This window comes from Vombatus ursinus, unplaced genomic scaffold (assembly GCF_900497805.2).
Source record: "Vombatus ursinus unplaced genomic scaffold, bare-nosed wombat genome assembly UNPS02014821.1, whole genome shotgun sequence".
In the NCBI taxonomy this organism is placed as follows: Eukaryota; Metazoa; Chordata; class Mammalia; order Diprotodontia; family Vombatidae; genus Vombatus; species Vombatus ursinus.
Genome location: NW_020954599.1, coordinates 5,786,602 through 5,804,238, shown reverse-complemented (window position 1 = coordinate 5,804,238; position 17,637 = coordinate 5,786,602). Strand labels below are relative to the sequence as shown.

Here is a 17,637-nt window from a genome sequence, read left to right as displayed (position 1 = left end):
AAATTACATGTATTATGTGCCTGATCTGATCAAAGGGGCAGCTAGGTAGCACAATGGATAGAGCACTGAGCTTGGAATAAGGAAGACTCATCTTCAAAAGTTCAAATCTGACCTCAGACACTTAGTAGCTGTGTGATCCTGGGCAAGTCACTTAACCCTGTTTGCCTCAGTTCCTCATTTATGAAATGAGTTGGAGAAAGAAAAAGCAAATGCCAATATCTTTGCCAAGAAAACCTCAAAATAGGGTCACGGAGGGTCAGACATAACTGAAAACAATTGAACAACAAAAAAATCTGAACAACCTTTTTCATTTTTACCAACAGCACCAAGTTGTTTTGATGATTATAGTTTTGTAGCATAGTTTGAGATTGGATATTGTTAATCCTCTTTCCTTCCCATTTTTCACATTGATTCCCTTGATATTCTTTACCTTTTGTTCCTGCAGATGAGTTTCGTTATTATTTTTTCTAGCTCTATTAAGTAATTCTTTGGTAGTTTGATTGGTATGGCATTGTCTAATTATTTAACAAATCCTTCCCTGAGTAATACATTGCTTCCTTTTCTTCCTCTTACCTTTAGCATAAAGATTGCTTTGTTCTTTCTATCTACATCCCCAGAACCAAGCCAGGCACATAAGAGTTTAATAAAAGGTTACTGGATTTGAGGTTAGAGTACCCGAGTTCAAATTCCTGCCTACTATTACCCATGTAACCTAGGTCAAGTCACTTAATTTCTGTGGGCTTGGGTTTCCTTAGCTATATGTAAAAAGGGTTGTATCTCATGGAGTATTCATGGAATTGGGCTTTTGGGGGCCATCTCATGGAACATGAACTGAGGCATACAACCCCTAATACATGTAAAATAAAGGAATTGGGCTAGACAACCTCCAAAGTCCTTTCCAGCTCTAAATCTCCAATACAGTAAGAGATGTCACAAGAGAGTACATGATAAATTGTCACAGTGCTCTGAGGGAGACAGTATATCAGGAAAACACTTACAGAAAAGACCAAAAAAGTTGAGATTTGAGGAAAGTTTTGAAGTATAGAATTTAGGTGAACACAGGGCATTCCAAGCAGATAGAATAGCATGAAAAGAAATATCCTGATGAGAAAAGCGTAATACGTTCAAGAGACAGAGTAAACTATTTGTTTCCCCTGAAGTTATAGATGTCCAATTTAATGATGGAAATCAACCAGAAAATAGAAATCACTTTAGAAAAATTTCTTTTAAGCTAACTTTACTCTAAAATGAGGGATACTTACAGTTTTCAAATAGCTCCTAGACATGTTGAAAGCTTTTTAATAATCCTTCACTATATTTCTTTCTTTACTTAAGAACTGAAAGCACTTTACTAATGTTCTGAATAACAGCAATACTCTAGTAAAGCAAGGAGATGGCAAATATCATTCTTTACATTTCACAGCTGGAAAACGTAATAAAAAGATGTGATGATTTTCCCAAATTGTGCAGTTGGATACTGAAGGAACTCTAACTTACCTGCAACTTCTGACCCTTAGCTGAGAATTTTATCCTTTAGATCACTTCCCATGCTAATCTTATTTCTGCTAGAATTTTAATATATGCCCATCCTTTTAAAAAGTCAATAAGTGAAACCCTAATACAATAATTTAGGGGGCATTATTCACTTTTCAAACATGAGCTCCTAGCCATGCATTTTAAAATATGATTCAATTTACAAAAATTCAATTTTATACGCAATTTTCAGGAACATGCCTGATATACATTCCAGATTATTCCTTTAATAATTTTCTACCCTTTAACCACTCTTCCAATCAAGGTAAGGTTTACCAACTTTTAATCTTTTTTTCCCTCATAAATATACACTTACACACATGCACAAAAGGTCCAAGATTATTTAAGAATCCATCCAACTGCCCAATTTAAGACCTAGTTCTCAGATTGAAACACATGAAAACACTCAAATTCTACCCATTTTACTAAACAAATCCAATTTTACTTTATTGCATATTTTATTAATTACAAACATGAACGGTTTGAATAAAGAGAAGATTTTGCATTGCCTAAAGTATGGCTCCAAGCAGAGATGATTATTGCCATTTTCTCACACAAGAATAAAAGGAGTTGGCTTTTCCCCCCCTTTCCTCTATAACCCAAATATCACACTGTGCTTAAGGAGAAAGCTGACATTTTAAAAGATCACCAAAAGTGTTCTCTTTCCAATTGCAATTATGCCCTCTGTCTCAGTGGGAGCCATTGTCTAGGCCTTTTCAGCTCTCCAGCATCTTTCCAGGTTGCTTTCATTATACTGATTATCTATTCATTTGCCACCCAGCACTCATTTTATGAACGATCATGTCTGCCATTTCTATAATGAGTGCTTGACTTTTAGTGCTAGCATAAACACATAAAATATATAATAATTAAAGTTCACTAGTCACTACAAGTCTTGAGATCCATCTTGCTTCTCATTTGATTTTTCAAGGAACCACTTCTAAATGGATAAAAATGGTTTTACACACCCAGTCAGGGCAGAACAATACTATAAGCTTGTTGAAAACGATAGAGAGAAAGAGAGAAGGGGAAAGACAGAGAGAGAGATACCAGTTGAATGATTTGGGGCAGTTACAATATTTTCTAACAAGGTTCATCTACTTCCCCAAAATGCTCAGGGGAGAGCATTCAGTGTCATATTTCAGGAGGTTCACAAATATCTCTTTTAAATTATATATAGAAATGTATCTAGAAAACCTTCACTAAAGTCCTTCTCCTGTTTCATCATGATACAGAGGAGACTGTAGGTTCCCAGGAGTTGTACCAGCAGAGCATAGGACCTGGTAAGCCCCATTCAATTGGAAAGACTTCAATGGATAGGCCCAGTCTATCATCCCTACAGCCTGCAATGCAGCATACCTGCTGCCTGTGGACCAGCCTCCAAGCTTCAGAAGAATTCACCTTCTGACTGCCCACAGAGGAAGGATTATTTTGGTCAGAGCAATTCTTTGGAGACCATCTACTAAATAAGAGAGTATTGGATCTGTATCGGCAGGAATGGTACTCACACCATGAAATTGTACATCCTTGAGTTATATAGAAATATAACCTCTCTGGGTGTTAGTTCCTTCATCTGTAAAATGAAGTCATTGAATAAGATGGCTTCTAAGCTTCCTTCTAGCTGAAGATCTGGCTCTGGTGGTGCAGTGGATAGAGCTCTGGGCCTAGAGTCAGAAAGAATCAGGTTCAAATTCTGCCTCAGATACTGAGTAGCTTTGTGGCCCTAGGTAAGTCACTTAATCTCTCTCAGCCTCAGTTTCCTCACTGATAAAATAGGGATAAAAAAAATAGCACCTAGCATTATTATAAGAATCAGATAAGATAATATACATTAAGTGCCTTGCAAACCTTAAAGCACATAAAAATTGGCTATCATCTACAATCCTATGTCCCTATATACATGAAATTGTTTGAAAGATAATTCGTACTTTGAAATAAATATCAATATGTTTATTAAGTGTCTCCTGTGTGCCAGACACAGTATTAGGTCCTGAAGATAAAAAGAGGAAGATGAAAAAGTCCCTGTCCTCAAGCTTACATTCAATTAATTGGTCAGAGGGAGGAAGGACCACAACAGACCCATATATAAAGATAAAAAGAATGAGTACAAAATAAATTAGAGGCAGTTTATGGAGGGAGTGTTTGGGGTACATCAGGAAGAACATCGTATGAAAAGTAATCCTTGAGTCTTGAAGGAAATAAAGAATTCAGCAACATGGAGGTGAGGAGCGAGCACATTCCAGGCATAGGCAAAGCCACCGCCAAATCAGAAAGAGAGGCAGGAGATGAAGTGCTGTATGTAAGGAACAGCAAGAAAGCCAGTTTGCCTGAACCATACAGTGCAAGAAAAGAAGTTCCATATGATGAAATTGGAATGGTAGGTTGCAGCTAAGTTGTGAAAAGATTTAAAAGGTAAACAGAGAAATTTGTGTTTTATTCTACAGGCAATAAGGAACAACTGTAGAGTATTCAATAAGATTATTCAATTCAATAAGGGGCAGATATGCCTTTCAGAAAAATCACTTTGGTAGCTTCATAGTGGGGAAAGACTTGAGGCAAAGAGACCAATTAGGAGGCCATTGCAATAATTCAGGTAAAAATGTGATGAGGGCCTGAACTAGGGTGGTGGCTATTTGAGCTGTGATAGGAGGATGGACCTAAGCAATGCTGTGAAGGTAGAAACAGTAAGAAATGGTAACAGATTGGTGGGAGGTTGTGAGTTGAGATTATATATGTAGGAGGGTACAAGAATGAAAGTGAATCTGGCAGAAATAGGGAAGTCTGGAACAGGGATGTGTGGGGAAAACGATTATGGATTTTGTATTGGATATGTTGAGTTTGAGATGTCTTTATAGGATGTCCAATTGGAAACACCCACTTTGTATGATGTGGGACTAAGGCTCAAGATATGTTATTTAATTAAGATCATGCTCTTATGGACTCCTATTAAACTCTAGGGCTAATTTACCTGGACAACTAGAAAAGCCTTATGTAATAAAGACAGCAAATTTCATGCAATGCTGATTTAAAGTGAATAATGTATTTTTGGAATACTACTTCCCTGTTTTGAATACACATCTTTGTTTTGATAATATCTGTAATGTCTCCTAAGTGTCTCATAGTAATGAATTCATTTTCTGTTTACTGTAATAGCACAGAAATTAATGAACTCATGTGATATTCATATGGTTCTCTGGGGAGGTCTGAATATGTTGCTGATACCATAGTATTTGTAAGTGTATACGATAGAGTTTAAGTTACCCAACGGAAAAGGAACTTAGCAGATCTTGGATTAATAAAATGCAAGCTTAGAATGAAGGGAGACATAAACTAACCTCATATTCTATATACTTTTTTCAGAGATATTAAAGTTCATTTGGAAATTTGGTATTTTAGATAAATGTCACAATCTTACCCTGTGTCAAAACCATGGAAAATAGGTGATATCGGAAGAAATATAAAATGATGAGTTTAGAGAAATAAACTTTATAAGTACTGGATAGAGAAAACAAAGCTAGAAAACAGTTCTTACTTGATGAAGGAAGGGGGTGGTAGAGGTCACAGCAGTAGCTCAATTTGAATTCGCTAGTAGTGTAGCTACCCAAAATGATTTACTTTATCATAGACTATATCCACATTACTGGAGTGTGTTCAGCCGGAAAGATGACCATGTTAGTCAAGCCACATGTATAGCATTGTGTCCAATACTGGGTTTCACATTTTTGAGCAGCACCTTGGCAAAGTAGGTCCCATCCAGAGGAAGGGGGCCTGGAAAACCAGGGAAGACTTGGGAGTGGGAAAAGGGAATCCCAGTTACTTATTTTCAAATATGTGAAGAGTTAATTTGTCATTTGATAGCTATGTGAGTAGCAAAGCCCCTCTAGAATAAGGAAGGATAGTGTAGGTCAGAGGATTGAACTGCAGGCTAGCCACAACTCCACAGTGTAGACAAACCAGATAAAAATGTAATTGGGAAATATTCAACAAAATAAATGAAAAAATGATGGAAAAGTTAATTTGTGGGACTTTAAGTCAATATATTGCCTGCACGGAGCTTTATTATGGGTTAGGAGCTCTCTTTCTATTTGACTGACTCCACTGATATAGCGGATGGCGGGACTGGCCTGAGACTCAGGAAAATTTGAATTCATATCTGTCCTTGTCTATTATTAGCTGTAGCACCCTGGGAGATCACCCTAACTTTAAATTGAAGGCATTAGACATGATGGTTGCTAAGACCTCTTCCAGAATGTAAGGCCTACCTATAAGTACTTAATTAGGGTCATAATGGTGAAGATGATCATGGATCATTGGACCAATTGATAGACTTGATGTTCAAACAAACCCCCTTGAGGCCTTTGACACATTTGTAACTTGCGTTAGAGCAGCAAACTGCACGTTTTTCTCTGTACGGGAATCAACCTATAACCTTTAATGCTTTAATCAATTGAATTGGCTTAGGCAGTCAGTTAATAACCAGTTATTAAGCACCTACTATGTTCCTGGCCCTGTGCTAGAGAGAGAAAGACAGAGAGAGACAGAGAAAGAGAAAGAGAAAGAAAGAATGAGAGAAGTGAGAGAAAGAGAAAGAGAAAGACACAGAAAGAGAAAGAGGGAGGAAGGAAGTGAAGAGGTGGGGGGTTTTGGGGTGCTCCTAGATGCACAGAGGCACCCCAAGATCGTGGGGGTTTTGGGGTGCTGAACCCCAAATTGCGGCATGGATCTGCCTGAATGAATTCAACCCAGATCTTCTTCCAGCCAGAGAAAAAGCTTATTAAATATAAAGCATATAGGCCAGACTCCCAAGGAATCCAAACATCAGTGATCTAAATGGGGGCTAAGGTGGTCAGATGACGCTCCTAAGCAGGCTTGGGAATCTCAGCCTCTGGGCATGAGAGGTTCTCAGCTTCTGAATGGGGGGCTGGGGGTTAAGGTGGTCAGGACAGGTGACACCCGAAAACACGGGACGGCATAGGAGTCTCAGCCTCTAGGGGCATGAGAAATTCCCAGCATCTGAGTGGGGGCTGGGATGGATAGCCCATGTGATGCCTGCAGGTCCCAGCCTCTAGGCTTGAGAACAGCTCAGGGTCAAAATGGGGCAAACATGAGGCTTAAGTACAGAAAGACTGGGGTGGCCAAGTAATTTGGGATGACAGGAGGAAGGGCCTAGGGAGATCTGGATGGGAGTGTCTAGTAAGCTGGGGTGAACAGAACTCCTGGGTCCTGGACCTCATGTCGCCTAGCTAGGATTAAGGGTGAGAAGGCAAAACAATGGAATGAGAGGCCAGTTGAAGGGGGGAGGTGATAAAGAAAAAGGGCCCAGGTGGGAGTTCCTTTTGGAATGTCTGAGAGATTTGAACACACAATGAGAATAGATAATGAAGGAAGCTAGAAAGGGAAGTTTGCTTTCAAAGGGAAATAAAAGCAGTTTCTAAAACTTTAAGGTTTTCCTGGGACTGGTAGACAAACTGAAGCCAGGTTCTTTTTAGGGGCTGGGGGGAGGAAAGGTGCATTTGAATAAGCTTAGCCAAATTCCTTTTGAAAAGGGGCAAAAACGGAAAAAGGGCAAAGGTAAACCTCTTCAGAAGGAGACAGTCCCTGCCCTTGAGGAGTTCAAAATCTAATGGGGGAAGAGAACAAGAAAACATATGTGAAAACAAGTTATAGAAAGGATAAAGAGGAAACAGATAAGAGTGACAGCACTAGAATTAAGAATCAACCTCAATACTTCCTGAAGAAAATGGGATTTTAGTGGAAACTTAGAGGAAGCCAGGGAAGTCAGGAAGTGGAGATGAAGAGGGAGAGGCATTCCAGGCATAGGGGACAGCCAGAAAAAATTCCCAGAACTGATTAACAAGGCCAGTGCCTTGTTCATGGAAGAGTAAGGATCACTAATTAATAATATATTTAATAATTATTCTATCAATTATATAATATACTATATTCATTATATATTATGTTATAATTATATTGTAATGTATCCATATAATATATTACTATAACATATTAGTGTGTTGGTTATTATAATATATTATCATATAATAACTGTATAATAAGTAATCATAATAATAAGTAATATATCACTAGATCAAAGAGTATGTGGGGGGGAGTAAGATGTAGGAGGAGTTGAAGTGGGGGGGAGGAGTGGGAAGGCTGGGTAATGAAGGGCTTTGAATGCAAAACAGAAGATTTTGTTTTGATCCTGGAGGCAATACTGAGCCATTGGAATTGAACTGAGTAAGGGGATGACAGGATCAGATCTATCCTTTAGGAAAAATCGCTTTAGTAGCTTAATGGAAAATAGACTGAAGTGGGAGAGAGACTTGAGGCAGGCAGACCCATCAGTAGGCTATTTCAATAGTCCAGGTTGGAGATAATGAGGGCCTGTACCAGAGTGATGGCAGTGTCAAAGAGAAGGGGGCATATTTGAGAAATGTCACAAAGGTGAAATTGAAAAGCTTGGCAACCAATTGGATATGGGGGGTGGGGGAGGGAGAGTAGAAATTTAAATAAAGGGCACTAGCAGATTAATTGGATTTTAACTTTGATTCATATTCAGGAATTATCTGTTATATAGTAAATCAACCTTTTTTCAATTCATAAAAATATCAAGTAAATTTAAATTAGTTAGATTTTGAAGATACCGCATCATCTCTTGAGAATGTTAGGAGACACTCTAGGATATGAACATTAAGAATCACAGATATATTTCATTTCCTTCACCCTTCTCTTTTATCCTGTGAAAAAGTTAGCATGTAACGGAATGATTTGAATGTTTTATTTTTTTTAATTTATATTTAAAATATAAAAAGTATTACCTCCTATTTAATAGGAGTGATTTAAAGTGACCTATATAACCTCAAGATTGGGGTTACTTCATGGAAATTAATCATTTGGTAATTCCAAACAAAGCCAGCCTAGGTGGGCAGTGCCAGGTAGTTAGATACCCAGTACAATGACACACGAGGACAAGGGACAAAAAAAAGGAGTATTTTTTAAAATACTACTTTTTTAAAATGTATATATTTTAATGTCAGGAAATTTAGGTACCTAGTTCATCCTCCTCATTTTGCAGATGAGGAAACTGGCCCAGAAAGGGTAAATGATTTGTCACCATCTAGTCATACATAGATGAGAGTCTGGATTAAATCCCTACATGAGTTACTTTCCCTCTCTGTGCCTTAGTTTCATCTGTAAAATGGGAATATTATTGCTATTAAATAGCACAACCTCACAGGGTTGTGGTGAAGATCAAATGAGATACTATTTATAAAACTCTAAGCCTGGTCCATAGAAGTTGCATAATAAGTATTTGTTCCCTTACCTTACCTTTGTAACCCCACAGTTAAGCACAGTATCTTGCTTACAACATGCTTAATAATCACCTCCTCCCGCTCTCCAAGCCTCCCTTCTTCCTATCTTCCCTGTTGTCAAGGGTACCCCCCATCCTCCTGGCCACCAGGGCTGGCAACCTGAGTGGTTCATGCTCAATTCCCCCCACTCCACACACGTACACATTCACTAAGTTCTGGTGGTTCTGGCTCCCTATCCCCTCCAGGATCAAAAAGAAATCCTCTACTTGCTTTGAAAATCCTTCATTACATGGCCCCTTCCTACCTCTCCTGTCTTTTTATACCTTACCACCCCCTCCACATACTCTTTAGACCTTGAACTTCCATCTTTGAAATTGATCATTTTCACAGGATGACCCCCATGCCTGAAATGCTCTCCCTCCTCATCTCTGCCTCCTAGCATCCTCAACTTCCTTCAAGTTTCAGCTGAGGTCCCACCTTCTGTAAGAAGCCTTTCATTCCCCCTTCATCTTGGTGCCTTCCCTCTGAGAGTACCCCCAATTTTTCCTGCCTACATCTTATTTGTGCATTGTTGCGTGCATGTTATCTCCCTCATCAGACTGAACTTCTTGGGAGCAGGGACTGGTTTTTGCATTTCTTTGTTTCCCTGGCATGTAACACAATGCCTGACGTATAATAGGTGCTTTGTACAAACTAGCTGACTGAGAATATTACTGTTCATCGTTAAGTAAATTCCTTGGTGTCCTCTTCAAAGAAAGAAATAGGCATACATGCCATAAATAAGTCTTCCTTTCAAGGAAATGATTTGATCAATCTGTTGGAACACAAGAAACAAAATGAAATATTAGACTGTGGTGATTAAAGCACATGCTTACTGTGCCGCCCAGAGGCCAATTGTAGATGGAGTTTGTGGTTAATAGACTTTTTCTTCTGCTAGGAAACACTGCCATCTTGTGGACTTTTCTCTGATGACAATTTGCTACTTTCCCATCCTGTGTCAATTTGACATATTGGACCCCTTGAAAGCATCAGAATTAGAGAAAGGGTTTTGCTTTGGCACAAGCCTATCTATGCATACAAGGTGAATTTCCCTGTGTCACAGTCTTACACGTGTTATTTATACTTTTAGGAGCAAGGCTTTTCCTTCGTTTTGTTTAAAATCCCTATTTAAAAGCAATTACATTCATTTGCCAATTCGAAGCTTCTCCTTCCTGCCTTGGTCCAAGAGTGAGTAAAATATATCATGGGCATACAATTCTCACACAGTAACTAAACTGATCTTTAAGACAAACTACGTTTACCTGACCTGTAGAGAACGGTATTTATATAATTGGAGGGGGGGAGGTACCCCCATCAGGATGGAGGTGCAGAATATAGAAATAATAACTTCATAGATCTTAAACTACAAGGACCATAGAGGTCAAACCCCTTATTTTATAGATAAGGAAAGCAAGGTCCAGGGAGAGCAAATGAGATCACACAGGAAGCAGGACTTCAGAATTAATATTCCTTCCAGTTTTCCACACTAAGTCCTTCTAAAGAAGACTTACTTTATCCCCACTCCTATACACACAACCCCAACTTCATATGTAGCTTAAGAATGTTGACCAAGCCAAGGCAAACTTCAAAGAATATCCACAAATCACCTTGTTAAGAAAAATTCAGTTGATGTAGTAGGCAACACCTTGGGACAAAAGGCTATATGGAAGGGGAAAAAAATAAGGACATTGCTATTAAGAGGAGACAGAACCTCCACAAGTCTACCTGGGTTGAGAGTGTGATCCTTTTATCTAATTATTCTTACTAATTAGGGCCTAAAGTCCATTGTTTCTAAATTCTAAAAGTCAAGTGGGGTCAGTTCCCCTAAATTTCCAGGGAAAGTTGTCCCATGGTGTTGTTATATCTCTAGCTATTAGAGTTTGTTGGAGTCAAAAGTTTCTCCAGAGTGACTCCTTCCACTGCCTCATCACCCAAACTGGGATTTAGGAAACATCAGGCATGTTCTTATTAACAGACAGAGGATGCTAGTTGATGTGGTTTCAAGGTCTCCAGGAAAACCTCTCTGGCCAAAAAGAAAAAAAAAACCCTTGCTCATCTATCTTCATGTGATTAAATTTCCAAAATTATATTTATGCTTTTGCTTAAAGATTTCTGTTCCCCCATTAAAATAAAAACATCCCCAGAAGGGGTAAGACATCATGTGTTAGAAACAATGGAAAGGAGCAACTAGGTGGCACAGTGGATAGAGCACAGGTCCTGCAGATAAAAGGACCCAAGTTCAAATCTGACTTCAGACACTCACTAGCTGTGTGACCCTAGGCAAGTCACTTAACCCCAATTGACTACTTAAAAAAAAGAAAAGAAAAAGTAACAGTAGAAGCTTTGTGTGAATGTGTATCATATTCTTTCCTAAGAATAGGTAAAAATGATGTGAATGCACAGTGCCTACCAGGGATCATGAAGAGGCTAACAGGACACAAGAAAGGGAAAGCTGGAAACACTACTTCAGTTTCTCCTCGGGTTGAGCTGGGGAGTATGTGCCAGTTGGTGCAATCCACAATAAGTGTCTGTCAAATAAGGGGGCAGAACTGGACAAAGATCTATATACTACCAAAAATTCTCACCATTACTTTATTCCTTTGGGTTAAAGACTCCTTGTTAAAATGCATACATGTATCCTGGCGGGTAGAGAGACGTGTGAAACACCTTCTCCCAAGAGAGAAATAGAGGGCCACCTGTAATACTCCCTGGACTTGGAATTGGAAAGTCCTGGATTCAAGTCTCAGCTCTATCCTTACAAAGTAACTATGTGACCTTGCAAAAGTCACCTTGGTATTTTGTTTGTTTTTTTTTTTAATCCTCTTAACTATGAGCCTGATGGAGCATTTTGAAGAGGAGGGATTAGGATATATTAGCATACAATAGAATAAATATTTATTAAGTGCCTACTCCACCCCAGGCACTTTGCTAAACTCTAGGCATAAAAATAAGAAAAAGATGATCCTTGGCCTCAAGGACCTTACTGAGGAAAACAATACAAAAAAGGATGTGAAAAAGTGAGGGGATGGGGAATGTACCAGAGAATATCCCAGGGCAGGGGCATGATGAAGATGATGGTAAAGTCAAAGCAAGCAGAGCAGCAGGTGACAAATGGAAAGCAGGCTGAAATTTTGAGCGGTCTATAAAGGGAGCCTGTGGGGGGGGTAGTTTTTTGCTCAGTCATCTAATCAGAGAGGCAGAAGCAACTGAGATAGGTATTGATGAGATGTGAGTAGCCAAGCTGAATCAATCTCCGTGATGATAAGGTTAAGTTTATCCTGGGCAGGGCATGATGAAAGTAATGAAGGTTTTGTAAAGAGGTTATGCTGATCATGGGAGAGGAGAATGGAATGAATGAATGAAAAAGTATTTAATAAGGGCTTATTGTGTGCTAAGCACTAAGTACAAATAGAAAAGTGATACCACCCCTACTTCCAGGAACTTATTTTATAATGAGAGGGTAGAATACGTAGAAAGGAGGAGTGGTCAGAGAAGGCGGTTTTGTTCTGGTAAGTCACAGGGATGTTGAGTGTAGCATTGGAGCAGTCCACTGATACACCCTTTCTAGAGGCAATAATAGTGTTGATTTCTAGTTCTTAGAGCAAAAGATAGAAAGTGGATGGAAGGGTATGGTGGCGATGCAGAAAATGGCCTACAGTAGAGGGGGGAGCAAAAAAATAAGGGAATAAGCATTTATAAAGCAGGTACTGTGCTAAGCACTTTTTCCAAATATTGTTTCATTTGTTCCTCACAACAACCCTGCAAGGTAGGGGTCTTATTCTCATTTTACAGTCGAGGAAACTGAAGGACAGAGAGGATACGTGACTTGCCCAGGGTAATACAGCTAGTGTCTGAGGCTGAATTTGAACTCGGGATTTCCTGACTCCAGGAAAGAGTACTATCTACTACTTTACCTAGATAAGGACACAGGATCTCAAGGAGTACAGAGCTTAGTGGCTGAGTTCCTCCTGGGCATTGTCTCTGCACCTCTAAATTGGAGGCTAGAAGGCAACAGAAGGAGCACTGGGGATTCAGGAGGACCCGAGTTCAAATATGACCTCAGACACTTGATACTTACTAGCTGTGTGACCCTGGGCAAGTCACTTAACCCCACTGACTACCAAAAACAAACAAAAAAGAAAAAAAAACTAAGACGCAACAGAATGAAAACATGGCCAGAGTATGCAAGAAAAAGGGAGTGGGGAGGATCAGTTTAACTCTAACAATGGCCGATCACTTGCATCTATTTCAGTTCTAATATCTTTCATTAAATTTCAGCTCTACTCTCAAATCTCATGGTACCTATCCTGGGAACTCTCAAATTATAGTCACAGAGCATCATAAGCTGTCCCAAGCCATCTTCAAGTGAAAAAGGCTTTCAAGCCCGACAACTGAGCAGCTGGGACACTGATCAGACTTCACCGTAGAGCAGACTACTTCCAGCACATAAAAGTTTACAAGGCCCAGGACTGAGCCACCCCAGGAAATCCTTGATCTCCAGGGACTCATCCTAGAGATCAGAACCTGGAGAAAGCAGTAGCAGGACCCTAGAAAATAAAAAATCAAAACCAAACCTAGCCCAGACATTCCCTCCAGAAGTGTGCAGGGGCTGTCCCTAACCCAAAGCCCCAGTTCAGAAAATGAGGATGGAAGAATGAGTTAACGACATGCCAGGCCATCAGAGAGGCTCTTGGCCACAGATTGATTATTATTTTGGGGGTGGAGGGCAGGGAGGGGAAGAGCAGTTCTTATAGACATTCTGCCAAGTTACAGAGTTTATCATCTGAAATAGTGGGGAAGATATTCTCCAGCAAAATCAAAGAGGTAGATCTGTGTGTATATATAGACAAACGCATATACGTATATTGAAGTCCATATGTATGCTTATGTGCACATAAAGCCAGCTTAGTGAAATCGCTAACAAGCCGGCTTTAGAATAAAAGAGGACCTAGGTTCAAGGGCTGTGTCATAGGACTTGTCATACGTGTGTACCTGTTATGGTGGAAAATTTGGGTTCAAGTCCCACATGCTAGCTGACACCTCCTTCTGGGGGCAGATAAAGAGATACCATCATAGAGAAAGAATACTGGATTTGGAACTGGAAAGACCTGGCATTAAATCCTCCGAGCCCACTTTCCCTCATGTCAGGATAACAAAACTTGTATTAGCTACTTCACAGGGTTATTGTGAGGGATCCTGTCATATCACAGTGCTATATAAATTATTCAGTTAGACTAGTTTATGCCTTTGGGGCAGACAGATAAATCCTGGCGGGAGCAGCTCAGAACAGATCCAGATTTCATGTGGTACTTCCTCGGACAGGAGCATAGACAAGGTGCTGGGAGGCAGGAGGCAGGGAGTGAAGTGTACAGTAGGAGAGAATGGGCCAAGGTACACAGAGCACAGAGCCTGCACCATACACAGCATAGGCCCACCTCACAACTTTGCCCAGAGCTGACCCCTTACTTATGTATTCTCACATGCATATTACCCTGTACCCTCTACACATAAACTGTCTCTTTTTTTTTTACTTTATCCTCTTCTTCCAGCTGTGAGAATGGCATAAAAGAGGTAATAAACCTCCAAAAAGTGAGCAATTTGCTCTTTCCAGATAGATAGGCTTATTTCTGTCGAAAATCAAGCTAGCACCATTAGTTTTAAGTTACCTCTATTCTAAGTTCCTACTATGTTAAATTTGGTCTTTAAGCTCTAGCCCAGCAAAAATCTGCTGCTGCTAACGGTTGCCAGCTGATGATGAAAAGAAAGGTTTTTCTTATTTGAACTTATTACCTGAAAGCTTCTCAGTAACTTTGCTATTTGTTCTTTGAGGTAAGGTGTATTTCCCCCTTTGGCATTAAAAAGGAAAGCAGAGCAGTTGTGTGCAAAACCAGAAACGGTGTATTTTATCAACTTCAAAATTATCCCAGGGCTTTCTCCCACATCGTGTTAAATAATAGAAGCCTTTTTAATTGAATTTCTTTGTATGTACCATATGCTCCATGATGGCATGCCAGCATTTTGCTGTAAGCCGCAAAATGTTCCTTATAAAAGCATTAGAATCCAGAGCGTCATTTTGTTTCAAAGACCATAGAACTGTGTAGCAGCATGAAACCACACAAAAAATACTGCCTTGGAAATGTAATTGTAAAAACACATTGCAGCTACCCAGGGGAAATATTATAAATTATAGAATACACGCCTGCAAGCACACACAAACTCACGGAAAAAACCACCTTGCAGTTTAAACTCTATCCGTTGAATTACAACAATGGAGTTTCTCATTACCCACCATTCTCTCAGTGACTTGTTTTCCCTTTAACAGACAGTATATTTTATACAGTGTTCAACAGTGGAGCTTTTCTATGCCTATACATCCCACCAATGTCTCTGTTCTAATTGTTTTGCTCTTCCCCTCCCCCTCCAAGAATCCTGGAACTTCAGCAGAATGGAGACATGGATATACTGAAGCATAAATGGTGGCCAAAGAATGGCCAGTGTGACCTGTACTCTTCTGTGGACACTAAACAGAAAGGCAGTGCCCTGGACATAAAGAGCTTTGCAGGTGTCTTCTGCATTCTGGCAGCAGGGATTGTCCTCTCCTGCTTCATAGCAATGCTGGAGACCTGGTGGAACAAGAGGAAAGGCTCCCGGGTTCCTTCAAAAGAGGTATTGGCTTGAGAGCTTCATCTTTCTACTGAGACCTTGTGTCCTAGGACAAGCATTCCACCTTTGTGACATTGTCTAAGATTTGCCAGAAGAAGAATCCTAAAGACTGCTTCATTAGAGTAGAGTTGGTGATAGAGGAAATATTTAGCAACAATGTCTTCTTCCTTAGAAGATATTGAGTTAAATTTGCAAAAGTAAAATTAGCACCCAAAATTCAACTTTCTGTTTTAGGGCAGTCAAAGGAGAAAGAATACTACAGTATTCTAAATATTGAAAATCCCATGTACTGTAAGTGAATTTTGAAATTCTCCCAAGCTCAGTGTAGCTTGTAATCTAGTGATTCTTGGAGGATCTTAACCATGATGGATGTGTGTCTTTTTATTTGAATGAATTGTTCAATGTGTGAATAAATCTCTTAAGCCTATGAAACCTGATACCTATCCTTCTTCCTCACCACTACTATATTAAAGAAACAAAATTAACATACATTTTTCAGCACAAAGATGTGGAAGGGGGAAAACACACTATTTCCAATTATTGCATCCCCCTTTCTAGGACATAGACCTACAGGAAATGAGCTTTTGTTTTTCTTGGTTCCTTTTGCCAGCTTCACACTGGAATTAGAATTCCTTTCCCCTTCCTGCAATGGTTATAATTGACCACTGTAAGAGCCAGATTCATTTTCTCAGTAATTACAAATGACTATAAAAATGCATGCAGTGCTTTTTAAAAGAAAAAACAATCCTTGCTGTCCATCTAAATATTGTTTTTATATATACAGTAGCAGAAAGAACCAAATGAGAGAAGGAAAATAGCTGAATATTTTACTTGTTTCCTCTAATGTCAAAATAAAACATCTTTTTTGTAGCAAAATTTCCAAACATACCAAAACATCATTAATGAACAGAAATATTAGTCAGATTGATAAAAATATGAGATTTGTATAATATGTCACAGAATTAAGTTTTATTACTTTTTAGTCATTTGAAGTAACTATGACCTTATAGGAGTATTTAGAGGACTTACTTAAATGCCTTGATGAAAGTGATCAATGATTCACATAGCAATTGTTTATATAAGTTTATTTACATTTTTATTTTATTTATTGTTTGTTTAAATGTGTCCTGAAGCTTTATGGGATCTCGAAAACAGATTTTCCCCAAATATTGTTTTTAATATCCCCCTGATGACTTAGTCTACAAAACTAGTCATGCTATTAATGAAGAAAGGGTTTTCTTAAACTAAGAAATATGTCAACACAACTGAATTAGTGGGTTTTGAATTAACAAAATATCATTTTAAAGTGCTTAGCACATAAGTGCAGCATCACAGCTGAGACTCTTCTCTAAAAACAATCTGGAAATTAAGGACTCCCAAAATCCCCTTGTATTTTGAATTATTATAGGTAATATGAAAATTTTTGCATCACTACATCTGTTGATGGATGGCTACATTTTAGCTGCTGTAGGGACCATCAAATTGCATTTCCCAGGCTCCTAAAATCTTCGTAATAACATCATATTAACATGGTATTTTTATTGAATTTGGAAATGAGGAAGGAAGAGGAAAAATAATAATGTACATCAAAATAGCTGCCCTCTGGAGCCCATGACAGACAGCACGATAGGGAGAACGTTAACCGAGCTCTGTTACATGGCAGCCAATAGAGAGCCCCCGATGAGGAGTCTCAATTTTCCCTATTATGTTTTTTTAAAATCATTTTGATATGTTTTTACTATACAGACCTAGCTAGAAAGTTGGTTGATGAAAAGAAGGATCTTTTTTTCCCTTCAGGCATTTTCCCCACAGAGTGCAAAGTACATATTCAGTGAACAGTAAGTTTTAAAATCTGCTTTCATCCTTATTAATCTGAAGTTGAATTTCCAATAGATCAAGGTGTCATAAATGTTTTAGAACTTGTTATGCAAGGCTGATTCTATAAGTAGTTGGAACAAACTGTCACTTACTTACGCTGTGTGATTTGAGGAAGATTCAAATGGTAGCTCTTTTGCCAAATTAACTCAACTTAGGTGCTATAAATTTGATCATCAGAAATTTAGGTCTTTGGATTAAACATTCCCATCTC

The 17,637-nt window shown here is 38.9% G+C and overlaps 1 protein-coding gene across 1 annotated transcript in view; it reads left to right on the top strand.

Annotated features, from left to right (window-relative positions):
- Positions 1-17,637, top strand: part of GRID2 (glutamate ionotropic receptor delta type subunit 2) — a 1,698,202-nt gene that overhangs the window by 1,679,534 nt on the left and 1,031 nt on the right. Inside the window, exon 15 of the mRNA XM_027837543.1 lies at positions 15,311-15,551. Within this exon, the coding sequence (XP_027693344.1) occupies positions 15,311-15,551 (241 nt within the window). The remainder of the gene's footprint in view (positions 1-15,310; positions 15,552-17,637) is intronic.